At 42.6% G+C, this 14,570-nt stretch overlaps 1 protein-coding gene across 5 annotated transcripts in view; it reads left to right on the top strand.

The window, feature by feature from the left end:
* Positions 1–14,089, top strand: part of LOC132892044 (activin receptor type-1-like) — a 245,534-nt gene extending 231,445 nt beyond the window's left edge. For all 5 annotated transcript variants that reach the window (XM_060930371.1, XM_060930372.1, XM_060930370.1 and 2 more), the window contains 2 exons: positions 5,912–6,042; positions 13,075–14,089. In XM_060930371.1, the coding sequence (XP_060786354.1) occupies positions 5,912–6,042; positions 13,075–13,209 (266 nt within the window). In that variant the 3' untranslated portion in view covers positions 13,210–14,089. The remainder of the gene's footprint in view (positions 1–5,911; positions 6,043–13,074) is intronic.
* The last annotated feature ends 481 nt before the right edge of the window (positions 14,090–14,570 follow it).

The following is a 14,570-nucleotide window of genomic DNA, read 5'->3' as shown; positions in this document are numbered from 1 at the left end:
ATCATAAAAATGGTACCTACTGCCGTCTGGCAAGGCACACTGCAGATGCGAGTGGGGAGTCAAACTCTCGCAGTTACCAGAGGACTAACCCCCCACTGTAACCCTAGCTATGTAATAGGCGAGAGGCCGAGGGCTACGGAAACGGAGATCGCCGCCGCCCTATGCGCCACATGGCGTAGGAAGGGACTTTGACTTGGTGCTAACACTAGTTAGCTAGTTAACATGAGTTAATCTGATAGGATTTCTTAGAGGATTTTTCACGTATCATTAATTATCAGTCTTCATGGTTAACACCTGCCCGCTAGTTAACATGAGCTAACCTGACACGATTTCTGTCAGTACTTTTAACTCCTAATAATAAATAATAAAAAATCTTGAAACTAGCAAGCTATTAAACTGACAGGATTTTTAAGTAATAATCATACATTTCCACAATCTTCAGTGTTGGTATTACCTAGCTAGTTAATATGAGCTAACGTGTTCTGGATTTCTACCTCGTAATCATAAATTGACCTAACATTCTCAGTGTTGACACTCATCAGCAAATTAATGGGAACCTGACAGGATTTCTGACAGGACTTTTAACTCTTAATAATAAACTTAAATGTTGAAACTATCAAGCTACTAAACATGATAAACCGACAGGGATTTTTAATGCGTTTCCACAATCTTCAATGTTGGTACTAGCTAGTCATTTGCGCTAATGTGTCTGGATTTCTGACAGGATTTCTTCTTCGTAATCATAAATTGACCTAATACTCTGTTAACAATCATCAGCAAGTAAATGGGATAACCTGTCAGCATTTCTGCCAGTACGTTTTACTCCTAATAATAAACTTTTATAATCTTAAATGATGAAAATAGCAAGCTATTAAACGTGATAAACTGACAGGATTTTTAAGTAATAATCATGCATTTCCACAATCTTCAATGTTTGTGCTAGCTAGCTAGTTAACATGAGCTAACTTGTCTGGATTTCTGACAGGATTTTTATCTCCTTATAAATTTTTATAATACTCGGTGTTAACACTTGTCAGCAAGTAAATGAAGAGAACCTGACAGGATTTTTAACTCCTAATAATAAACTTAAATGTTGACGCTAGCAAGCAAGTAAACAAGTTAAACTGACAGGATTTTTTCAGTAACTATCATATCTTCAATGTTTGTACTAACTAGGTCGTTAATATTAGCTAACTTGTACGGATTTCTGCCGGTACATTTAACTCCTAATAATAATAATAAACTTTTAATGTTGAAACTAGCAAGCTACTAAACATGCTAAACTGACAGGATTTTTGACAGGAGTTTAAGTTATCATACATTTCCACAATCTTCAGTGTTGGTACTAGCTAGCTAGTCATTTGCGCTAATGTGTCTGGATTTCTGACAGGATTTCTTCTTCGTAATCATAAATTGACCTAATACTCTGTGTTAACACTCGTCAGCAACTGAATGGGATAACCTGACAGCATTTCTGTCTGTTTTACTCCTAATCAGGGCTTTGAACCAGAATTTTTTTCCTATTGGTTCGTTCCGAACAGAAACGGAATTTTAACGTTTCCGGTTTTGGGTTCCACCATTAAATAGACGTTCCCGAACCGGTTAGAACAAAAAAATTTCGTTCCCGGAACGGTTAATTGCGTTCCCTGTCAGCTGTTTAACAAATGGCTATAAAATTATGTCTCTGTCTCATCCAGCTTAAGCCAAATGTAGGCTAATTCTATTACAACCTTCATTAAATAAGACAAGAAATAATTCAAAGCAATTATTATTTCAAATGTTGGCGATTTGGATTCTCAGTATGTCTTCCCATCTACACAAACAGAAAAAGTGCCAAAAATGAAAGATAATTCGTTTAGTGTGTTACCAAAGGCTAGTCAGGCCCTATAGAGGGCTACTGCATGACGTCACCGCGCCGCGAGAGTTTGTTAGGCGCCATATTGGAAGACCAAGTACACATCTATGCAAGTACATACATACATAAAACAAACTACACCTGAAATGTAGCCAGGGCCGGTTCTGCCCTAATCTGGACCCGGGTGCAACATTGCGCAACCCCCCCCCCCACAAAAAAAACACCAGTCTAAATCAGGACAACCATCACATAACTATAAACATTTTATATGAACTATTTTAACTAAATGGGCTATAATCAATCAGCCTGCAGGCAGCCACGGCGGGCTGCCTCAGAAAAGTAACCATTCAATGACAACTGAAAGCCTGCAGCCACGGCGGGCTGCCTCAGAAAAGTAACCATTTGTCCTACCTTAAAACTCGTTTTGCATTTTCTGCCTCCTTTTTTGTATTTTCGACCCTCCGTTTATTTTCTTTCCTTTTCTGAAAACCCGATTTGTGTCCAGACATTTTGTTCTGCTACCAACGAACTAACTCGTCAGGTCTCGTCTCTCGAGCCCGCGATGATTCCCGTGGGAAGGGCAACAACTGATGATACATTTTTACAAACAGCCAATAAACAGCCAATAGGGAGGTTGCAACGTTCAGGCTCTTCTTTGCTCAGACACTCAGTAATGGAGACGTGATGGCAGTCCACCTTCCCGCTCTCTCCATTCAATCAGCGAACGTCACACAGGAAGTGAACCCCAGCGGGTCATAGAAACTTGCGCAGGAGAAGAATGACTTTTTTATTTGTAGGCTACGGAAACTTTGAGGAACGAAATAAAAACCGGTATTAACCGGTTACCATTATTTTTAATAAGCGTTTCTGTTCCGGAACATAAAAAATAATAAAGTTTCTGGTTTCGTTTCTGTTCCATGTGAAATAGAAAAAGTTCCCGGTTTTCGTTCCTTGAACCGGTTCAAAGCCCTGCTCCTCATAATAAACTTTTATAATCTTAAATGTTGAAAATAGCAAGCTATTAAACATGATAAACTGACGGGCTTTTTAAGTAATAATCATACATTTCCACAATCTTCAATGTTTGTACTAGCTACAGTAGCTAGTTAATATGCGCTAACTTGACAGGATTTCTGTCTCATCATAAATTTTCATAATACTCATACCCCTTTTCCACCAAATCAGTTCCAGGGCTGGTTCGGGGCTGGTGCTGGTTCACAACTCGTTCAACTTGCGAGCCAGCTGAGAACCAGTTTGCTTTTCCATAGCTCGCGGTGCTAAGGGAAGCCACGTCAGTTACGTCGCTGTATACGTCAGTTACGTCGCTGTATACGTCAGTTACATCGCTACGTTTGCATAAACCTTGGCGCGAATATCGAAGCAAAAACAACGCGGAAGAAGCAGCAACAACAATAATAATAATGGCTGACTTCGCGTTTGTACAGCTGCTGCTTCTCGTCGCTTAAAAATGGCGATCTTTCGCGGTCTTATTATTGTTGTTGGTCTTAACAACTCCGCCCCCCGCTGACGTAAGCGGTTCTTTCCTCTGGCCCAGCAAAGAGCTGGTGCTAGCCTGGAACCGGTTTTTCTGGCCCCAGAGCCAGTTCTTTGTCAGTGGAAACAGAAAACCCGGTTCCAAACTAAGCACTGGCCCCGAACCAGCCCTGGAACTGCTTTGATGGAAAAGGGGCATCAGTGTTAACACTTGTCAGCAAGTAAATGAGAGAACCTGACAGGATTTCTGACAGGATTTTTAACTCCTAATAATAAACTTAAATGTTGAAGCTAGCAGGCTACTAACCAAGCTAAACTGACAGGATTAAGTAATAATCATACATTTCCACAGTTTTCAATGTTGGTACTAGCTAGCTAACCAGCATGAGCTAACGTGTCTGGATTTATGACAGGATTTCTACCTCGTAATCATAAATTGACCCAATACTCCGTGTTAACAATCATCAGCAAGTTAATGAGAACCTGACAGGGCGGCACGGTGGTGTAGTGGTTAGCGCTGTCGCCTCACAGCAAGAAGGTTCTGGGTTCGAGCCCAGCGGCCGGCGAGGGCCTATTTGTGTGGAGTTTGCGTGTTCTCCCAGTGTCTGCATGGATTTCCTCCGGGTGCTCCGGTTTCCCCCACAGTCCAAAGACATGCAGTTAGGTTGACGTGGGGCGGCCTTGGGCTGAGGTGCCCTTGAGCAAGGTACCGAACCCCTGACTGCTCCCCGGGCGCTCTGGTGTGGCTGCACACTGCTCTGGGTGTTCACTGCTTCAGATGGGTTAAATGCAGAGGATGAATTTCACTGTGCTTGAAGTGTGCATGTGACAAATAAAGGTTTCTTCTTCTGACAGGACTTTTACCTCATCATAAAAAATGTTCATGATTTAATGCGAGTTAGCTATTTTATCTGAGCTAGCCTGACCAGAGTTTTTCCATAATCAAACATGTTTATCATCATCACTGTTAATACCAATCAGCCAGTTAGCATGATCAAATTTGACAAGATTTCTGGCAGAATTTTCTCATCTCATCTCATTATCTCTAGCCGCTTTATCCTGTTCTACAGGGTTGCAGGCAAGCTGGAGCCTATCCCAGCTGACTACGGGCGAAAGGCGGGGTACACCCTGGACAAGTCGCCAGGTCATCACAGGGCTGACACATAGACACAGACAACCATTCACACTCACATTCACACCTACGCTCAATTTAGAGTCACCAGTTCACCTAACCTGCATGTCTTTGGACTGTGGGGGAAACCGGAGCACCCGGAGGAAACCCACGGGGAGAACATGCAAACTCCGCACAGAAAGGCCCTCGTCGGCCACGGGGCTCGAACCCGGACCTTCTTGCTGTGAGGCGACAGCGCTAACCACTACACCACCGTGCCGCCCAGATTTCTGGCAGAATTTTAAGCCGGTTAAATTACTAGCTACCAAAAATGCTCATCATTCCATGGTTATAAAACTACACCTTCTCAGAAAAGCTTGAATGTTTGCAGACAGACATTTTCTCTGAAATCAAAGCAGTCAGGAATGCTACTGGTGTGTGATGTGGGTCCCCCCCCTCCCTGAGCGGGTTTGGTACATTTCTTACGTTCTTGCAATCTCGTCATTAGTGAGTTATAGTTCCCCTGTGGGCACAGACCAGAACAGCAGGTGGGTATGTTGTTTATTGCAAATCCGTTCCCCAAATAACTCCTGGCTAAACGCGTTTGATTGATCCCCAAGCCATACTTTTGTGTTAAGTTTGCGCAAAGCAATAAAAAAAATGCAACATCCAAACTATTTGTTGGAATGGGGAGTGTAAAATCTGCAGTATACAACAATTTTACAACATTAAGTTGAAATATTTAATCAAGCCATATTTATGGAGGTCATGCTAAGCTTGGAATGCAGAGTACGCTTGGGCAGGGGTTAGGAAAGTAGTTCTAGGGATGAAAACTGAGTGACTTTAGGTGTTCTTTTCATACTTTTTTTTAATGAAAATACCTAAAATGAAGCTGGAGCATTTATATGTTGTAGCATTTGACACTTTAATGTTCATCATGAATCCGTGGTATTCTGTGCCTTGTTGAATGCATTAACTTAAGATGTGTTTGGGATTTCATTTGAAGTACAAAATGCTGAGCTGAAACGGGGAATGTAGAAAGGAAACTGAAATACTTGATCAGGGGTGTGTGTGTGGGGTTTCTGTCTCAGCATGATGTTCTAGCATTATTAATAGCTGAGACTGAAAGCATATTGTAGATCAGTCATTTGACAGTCGTGCCATCACTCGTGTCTGAGTGCAGTATCTGAAATAGACGCCGATTTTTCTCTTGTGCACGGCTTTAGCCTGCTATTAATAGAGTCTATCAGCAGTGAAGCGCGACCCGGTGCGCATTTTTCCGTTTCATAATCCACCTGCATAAGCTACGCATTAGACAAATTAGCACAGTTCAGCTTTGGTAATTACTCTACTGCTTATTTGGGAATCTGAATCACAAATGTGATAATTGGGAAGAAAAATGTGTTTCATTTTATAAAAGAGAGATAATTTATTTTAATTTGACTATGCAGGTATTGTAGAGGACTACAAACCTCCCTTCCATGACGTAGTGCCTAGTGACCCCAGCTTTGAGGACATGAAAAAGGTGGTGTGTATAGACCAGCAAAGACCCAACATCCCCAACAGATGGTTCTCAGATTCAGTGAGTATATATTTGAATGCAATCAGTTGAAATGTTGAACATTTTGGGGTCCTTGAGTGTTTTTCCTCATTTTAATTTCCTAATCATGGAAGGCAATATTGATATTCTGTAAGGGAGGGGGGATCTGAGTAAAACATGAATTTACAATCTTGGCTGTACTTGAGTGTCTGTCTCTGTTCCATTTAGAACGATAAAATTTTGTAATCCTAAAAATCTATGATTCATCCTTGAGTTTCTGAATTATACAAGAAACAAATCTGACTCAGCTGAACCCCTGAAAGTCTAAGGAACCATGGATTTTGAACGTTATGATGCTATATTAGGTGGGGTTTACATTAGACCGGATCAGCGGATCATCAGATTAACGTTTTTAAAACGATTCGCGTGCACACAGCAACGCCAATACACGATTCGCGTGCACACAGCAACGCCAATACACGGATACGCTAATCACATGACTAATTAGACGACACGTAAGTTGAAATGTGTAAATGTGTAATGCAGGGTTTTTTCTAGAAAAATTTATGGCCCTTTTCCACTACCCTTTTTCAGCTCACTTCAGCTCGCTTCAGCTCACTTCAGCCCGACACGGCTCGCGTTTCGACTACCAAAAAACAGCACGACTCGGCTCGCTTCAGCCCTGCTTAGCCCCTAAAACTCGCACGGTTTTGGAGTGGGGCTGAAGCGAGCCAAAGCGAGCCGAGTGAGGTTGGGGGCGTGAGCAGACACTCCCCTGTGCACTGATTGGTGAGGAGGAGTGTCCTCACATGCCCACACACGCCCCGCGAGCACGCTGGGATCTGTAAACACCGCAAACCCGGAAGAAGAATAATTACGAATTACGAGAATTTCTGAAGCCTTATGCGCCTCGCCTCATCTATACGCTCTTGCCAGTATCTGTTGGCGTTGTCGGTGACAACAAGCCACAGAACCAAGACCAGCAACACTAACGACTCCATGTCCTCCATGTTTATTGTTTACTATTCGGGTCGTGAGACTACCGCTTAAAAGATCACTGATGTCACTGTTTGCGCTGCTTAACGACATCACGTGACATCCACCCACTTTCGCTAACTCCACCCAATGTGTCCACCCACTTCCAGCCAGCACGGTTCAGCGCGGTTGTAGTCGAAATGCAACTCCAACAGCCCCGCTCAGCTCGACTCAGCACGGCACGGCTCAGCCCGACTCAGCCGCGTTTGTAGTGGAAAAGCGGCAATAGTATGAGGGCGCTCACCATGGCGCGGGGGCGGGGGGAGATATGGTGCCGGTTGTCCCCCCCGCCGTGCAAAGCCTTTGAAAAATGCTCCAATGGGACATTCTGAGGCTATCTGAGAGGGAAATTGTAACAAATTGTCTGTCAACATTGAAAAAGAAAGAAGTAAGGCCAAAAAAAAAAAAGTGTGTTTCCGGTAACATGAAATACTAAAATAAGGTCGGTAGGTAGGAAAGTTTTTTTTTTTGTTGTTGTTGTTTTTTTTTTCTTAATTTTTTTTATTTTGTTCAAAAAAAATTAACACAAGTAAACATCTTACAAAATAGTATTTTGGCACAAAATCCTTTATACCACACATCATAATAAAATAAGTGTTTTAAATCTTTAAACGAATAAAAAAAATATCGCGAGAGTTTGAGTTATGATCTACGGAAGCGATATTTCATGATATTTTCATGTAATAACGTGAAAACACCTTATCAAGAAATAACGTGAAAATAACGTCCTAGGCTAGGCTACTTCCATTAAAAGCAGACGGCCTAGCGTAGCCTACTGTAGAACTTGGGTCGAGCAAAAACATGGCTGAATCCTGAATGACTCCTATTTGTATAAATAGGGGACTACATAGGCGGCAAAATGTAGTGTTTTTCCCTGCCATGGAAGTGCACTTGTATACTGAAAAGGAAGCAATTTGCATTACAGCCTTGAATGAGGATTCAAAATGGCGGCTCGGCTCAGTTTATGCAGGAGGGCTGATAGAAGTGGCGAAACATTTTACTTTTTATCGTTTCTTTCACAACTTGAATGTGTTGAAACAAAAAATTATGACAAACTAAAGCCGCTTACACTAAAATATCGAGGGAAATTTGTAATAAAAACTTTACGGTCGGCAATTTCGACGCGGAAATTCTCGATCGGTCGGGTTACCGGAAACACACTATTTTTTTTTTTTTATTTGGCCTAATCTTCTTCTGCCCCGGACAGTCTTTGGCTTTCTTCCGCTTCGTGCCGCGGGATGACATCTTTAAATGCCCAAGTGTCAACAAAAACAACTCGCGAACTACTTCTGTCAAAAGCTCCCGCGCCGGTGGGTGAAAGGTCATTCAGTCTTGAGAAATCTCGCGCTACAAGTCAGCTGACCTTGTATGTAAGCCATGTCAAATCTCGCGAGAGCAGCCGCGACAAGTAAACAACTAAACAACATGGCGCCTCAGTCTGGAAAACGCCAATTCGGATTGTGTTTGGACTGTCTGGCGGTGTATCTACTATGATTGGAATATTTTTGGAGCAATTATAACGTATTTGATGATCAGACACATTGTCACGTAGTGTTGCTGGGATGTTTTCACGGAGTCGGTAAGGGGGCGCACGCCGAGAGTAAGAGGGCGCAGCGCCCCTGTTCCCCCGTTTAGACGAAAGCCTGTGTAATGTGTAAATTCCTCCTCAGTGGCTCGGCTCCGCAGGCATCCTGCGCTCCAAATCACTCCGCCCTGAACAGCGAGTGCCCTCTGGAGGGTGCGCACTCCGGCCCTGCGCAGCTCACAGAGCGCGCGAGTGAAGCGCACGAGCAGTGATTCGGGACTGAGCCGCTGTGTGTGTGATCCCAGTGCATATCGGGCATGCGCAAGTCAGTTACCACTTGCAAGTGGAAGGATGGCAAGCCTAAAGACAATCATAACTACACAATGGGCAGTATTTGCATCTTACCATGAACAACATTAAGAATAACAAAGCAAAGCATTATATTCATAACCAACGCCAGCGAATCAGGAAGGTGGATGTCACAGTGACGTTGTCCAATGACGACGTCAGCTAGAGCTCAGCACAGCGTATCCTCGTTCCTCAATGTTTACACAGCACCGGATCAGATACGTACTGGGGTGAATACGTGGGCCCTGGCGGATTCAAGTTGTTCCGCCTGTGGAGTCGTTTCCCGGCGTTTTAATGTGCACGGACAGTGCATCCGCGACGAAAACGAGATGGATACGGTCTAATGTAAACACCACCTTTAGCTTCAACATTTTGCACTGCTTTTCATGCAGGTACTTGATGATGAGCCTTCAGGTTAAGAAATGTAGATTGGCAAAATAGAGCCGTAACCAGCAACTACTAGGCTTTTATTTATTTTTATTTATTTATAACAGTGTTTCTACAGAAGGCTGTCATCACCACGGTGTTTTTCAGAGATATAATCATATCTGTCTAATAAAGAAATAATAAGAATTATACAAATAAAAACTAAGAGCAAAATATTTCTAAAACCATGCAAAATATATGTGATGTATATGAAAAAAAATTAAGTTCATTTTAGAAACGATTTTTAAATCATGAAGGCAAGATGCCTGTCTTATAGTAATTTCTAAATTATTCCACTTAGCGGCTGCGTGAAATATAAAACACTTTGCCCCAATTAGTGCGCGCATGTGGCAAGTGTAAATCCTGACAGCGGCGTGTATCATTATGGATACTACAGTTCCTAGTAAAATTTAAAATCTATCATATTCCTAAGGCATTAAAACAGCGATGGCGACGGTGGATAGCTAGAGGTTCCAATTTTAACTGATGAATGGCTTGAGTGGCAGAAAAGTACTTGGGTTGGCCTAAAATAGATCTTGCAGCATTATTTTCATCTCATCTCATTATCTCTAGCCGCTTTATCCTTCTACAGGGTCGCAGGCAAGCTGGAGCCTATCCCAGCTGACTACGGGCGAAAGGCGGGGTACACCCTGGACAAGTCGCCAGGTCATCACAGGGCTGACACATAGACACAGACAACCATTCACACTCACATTCACACCTACGCTCAATTTAGAGTCACCAGTTAACCTAACCTGCATGTCTTTGGACTGTGGGGGAAACCGGAGCACCCGGAGGAAACCCACGCGGACACGGGGAGAACATGCAAACTCCGCACAGAAAGGCCCTCGCCGGCCACGGGGCTCGAACCCGGACCTTCTTGCTGTGAGGCGACAGCGCTAACCACTACACCACCGTGCCGCCCAGCATTATTTTGTAATATTTAAATAATATTGGCTGGCTTTGAGTGGTCTATCAGATATATCCTGCTAGCTGAATGGAATATATCTGATAGACCATGAAAAAAAGCTATTATTATACACACACACACACACACACACACACACACACTACATATCAGCGTTCTCAAAGGCCAACGCTAACTTGCCCGCAATTCGGTGCTGTTAGTGCGGCAGTCTAGTAACCTTCTAGCCGGTGTAGCATTGACCTTCATCAACACTAGCTTATCTGTGACTCGGTGCTGTTAGCGCGGCAGTCCGGTTATGTTCCAGCTGGCATAGCATTAGCAAAGGCCAATGCTGACTTACCCATGACTTGGTGCTGTTAGCGTGGCAGTCTAGTTACCTTCTAGCTGGCGTTGTGTTGATGAAGGCCAACGCTAGCTTACCCGTGACTCGATGCTGTTAGCGTGGCAGTTCAGTTACGTTCCAGCTGGCATAGCGTTAGCAAAGGCCAATGCTAACTTACCCGTGATTTGGTGCTGTTAGTGTGGCAGTCTAATGACCTTCTAGCCGGCATAGTGTTGAAGACCAACGCTAGCTTACCTGTGACTCGGTGCTGTTAGCGCGGCAGTCCAGTTATGTTCCAGCTGGCATAGTGCTAGCAAAGGCCAGCGCTAACTTACCCGTGACTCTGTGCTGTTAGCGGGCAGTCCAGTTGCCTTCCAGCCGGCGTAGCATTAGTGAAGGCCAATGCTGAATATTATTTTTTTTCCTGTGTAATTTAGTTACTTTTAAAATCAACATCGACAGCTACACACAATGAAGCCACCTGGCAGCCATATCTTCCGTTTTAACGGAGCAAACCTGCCAGCCATGTTTGTTTACAAATTGTCACTGTTGCTCGTTAACGCGGAAGTTTTACGTCTCCAACGTGTGACGTCGTGTTGTCTTGACAACGTGCAATATTATAACAGTATTGCATGCTTGTTCTCTATTGGGGAGAGTGGCGTAATACACGGAGGATAAGCAATGTGCTAACAATATTGCATCCTGTCAGTAAACCCACTAGAAGGGAACAGAATACATGTTTTTATTCCATGGAAAAAGTGGCCCGTATGTATAATTGAAGATGTTGTAGGAATGTCATTATTTTTATCACCCCGTACTAAATGCGCATTATCAAAACACGGTAATATAAATAAGGCTATTGTAAAGCTTCAAGTGAGCGCCAAGCAGTAGTAGATGTTTAAAGCTAGACGGCCTTTTGATTTCATAAAATCGGTGAAATTTGGTTCCGTCTGAAATGTGGTCATTGTGATATATGTTTATTTCTGTAATATCTGACAAAATATCGGGTCATTCTGTGGCTGGGAAGTTATTTAATTTGAGGGGATTAAAGCAAATAATGTGCATGAAATCGCTCGCTTCGCGCAGTCAAGCAGACAGAGGAAGTCCGTGTGCGCATGCACAGGTTTACCTTCTTCTTTTGGGTTTTACAGCAGCTGGCATCCACAGTGTTGCATTACTGCCATCTACAGGTTTCCCTTTGAGCGTGCACTGACAGTTCCATCATTCTGTCGCTAAACGAACAGCTGATCACACCGAGGTGCTCACTGAGCGCCGATATTTATTAGTTTGGTCCTGCGTTTCCTTTCCTTCATATATAACATAGCGTCTTTTCTTCTCGCTTTCTTTCCGTTACTGTAGTCGGTCTTTCACGTTTCATTCGCACACTCACGTCCTCCATTTTTCTCTCGTGTTTCAAATTTGTATCCCACAATGCCTTGTGTGAACAGGGAAAGCCCACCACGTGATGCGTGATGTAGTATCTTGTATTGCGTCATGGTGAAGCAGGAAAAAATAGCAGAGAATTTAGGGCCACATGGCCTTAAATTCATTAATTGTTCTATTAAAAAAAAAACTAAATAAAATTGGAAGTCTGTGATTCGAATTCAGTAGCTTTCGGTCACTAAACAAAAATAATTGGGTGTCGGGGAAAATTCTTTTTATGACCGACACTGGAAAGATCTGAAAGGCAGTCTAGCTTTAATGCAGCGCAATACACCAAGACTTTTGTGCTTGGGGCATCCATATGATCAGACCAGGTTATATTTTCATTTAGTGTAACAGCTAAATATTTAGGCGGCACGGTGGTGTAGTGGTTAGCGCTGTCGCCTCACAGCAAGAAGGTTCTGGGTTCGAGCCCCGGGGCCGGCGAGGGCCTTTCTGTGCGGAGTTTGCATGTTCTCCCCGTGTCCGCGTGGGTTTCCTCCGGGTGCTCCGGTTTCCCCCACAGTCCAAAGACATGCAGGTTAGGTTAACTGGTGACTCTAAATTGAGCGTAGGTGTGAATGTGAGTGTGAATGGTTGTCTGTGTCTATGTGTCAGCCCTGTGATGACCTGGTGACTTGTCCAGGGTGTACCCCGCCTTTCGCCCGTAGTCAGCTGGGATAGGCTCCAGCTCGCCTGCGACCCTGTAGAAGGATAAAGCGGCTACAGATAATGAGATGAGCTAAATATTTAAAAGATTCTTTGCACTTAAGTGGCTGCCCATTAACTTCCAATGAAATATTACTAAAAGAGCCAAGCTTGCATGTACTACCGAATATTAACAATTTACATTTGCCAGTATTTAAAGTCGAAAGATTGTCATTCAACCACTTGAAAAAATAATTTGAGATCAGTATTCAGATTATAAAGGAGATATTTATTGGCGCGTCGGACGGTCAGAGCAGAAACCTTGCCTCAACCTCAGTTGGCTCACGATCTCGATATTGAATAAGTCTTGATTCATTTGCTTCATTGATTTTGATTCCTGATATTTTCTCTGTTTTTCAGACTTTAACATCCATCGCCAAACTCATGAAAGAGTGTTGGTACCAGAACCCATCGGCGAGGCTCACGGCTTTGCGCATCAAAAAGACTCTGACAAAAATCGACAACTCTTTGGACAAAATTAAAGCGGACATTTAAACTCTCTTCGTATGGAAGAATCTCAAAGGCCTTTATAATGTCCAGCGGATGCCTCGTCTGGAGATCCAGGAAAATGAAACAAACAAAAAAACAACAAAAAAAAAGGGACCGCACGGCACAGTGCTCTCTTAGAGGCACAATGTATTTATTTTAAAACGTACAGTGGGACACATTTTGGCATCCAAAGATGGCACAGAGGGCATTTAAAAAAAAAAAAAAAAAAAAAAAAAAAAAAGACGACAGCTATGTGACCTAGCTTTCACAGAGACTGTTATTGTAGCAAGAGCTGGAAAGGAGAAAGTCGCTTTAGAGCTCCAGTTTACTTCTAACACAGCTTTTGATTTTTAGAACTGTCCGAAAACGACGTCTTTCCTTTAGCAATATTGTCTGTGCTTCTTTTTTGATTAATTGCACTGGCAGTCGCTGGCATTCCTTACTTGCACTGTTGTGGAAGAATTTGGAGGGGAAAAAAAGATGACAATTTGCCAAAAAAGGCTGTATTTTATATTCCACTAGCATCGTATTCTTATCCACTATCAACCACAGAGATAATACAAGCAACTTTTAGTTTTATGTTAGTCTTTCTTGTTTTTTTTTTTCTGTCGTCGTTGTTTACTTTTGCACTGCCGTTTACAGTATAATGCTAAAAAAGAGCATCTCTGCCTTCATTCATATCACTCAAGCTGTAATTTATTTAACTTTTGTTTTTGAACCGAACAATAGCCACTCTGTTACTGTTTTGCCTGAGATGTTTAACGTGTCACTGATTTTTTTTTTTTGTATTATTGAGCATTTAGCTATTTTCCTTTTGTTTGTTTGTTTCATAAGCTTTATTGAGTATAGATGCTAAAGTAAATAAAAAAAAATCTTAACTCAAAAACTCAACTGTAAACTTTTATAAATGAATCTGTGCACTGGCCACACAACTTAAGGTTTTTTAAAAAATGTTGGGTTATTGGTTTCCTATTTAAAGGATATGGGACATGGATTTTTTTCTGGGTATAATTATGTATGAAGGACATAAGAAATGCCATCTAAATCACTGCAGGGCGTCAAAAATGTGAAAATCACCACATTATTCAACTTTTTTATACATCAGCGTAAAACAAGGATTCGCTAATGAGCTAGGTGGTCACGTGACCCGTGACGTCACAAAAACTTTTCAAGGAGCCAGCGCTTGGGAATCTAATGTAAACAGGTTACCGAAATGGACACCATCGACAGTGATGTTCCCGATGTTTCACAGAGATGTGAAGTTAGACCCTATCAATTCGAACCGATAGCTGGAAATTCACATGAACATGGATCTTGTCTTTACTCTGACGGGTCAGATGATTCTGAGAGTGAGAGTTCATTCAATC

The sequence above is a fragment of the Neoarius graeffei genome, chromosome 9 (genome assembly GCF_027579695.1).
Source record: "Neoarius graeffei isolate fNeoGra1 chromosome 9, fNeoGra1.pri, whole genome shotgun sequence".
Taxonomy (NCBI): Eukaryota; Metazoa; Chordata; class Actinopteri; order Siluriformes; family Ariidae; genus Neoarius; species Neoarius graeffei.
Note: the sequence above shows the minus strand (reverse complement) of the source record. Positions and strands in the feature narration are given on the sequence as shown.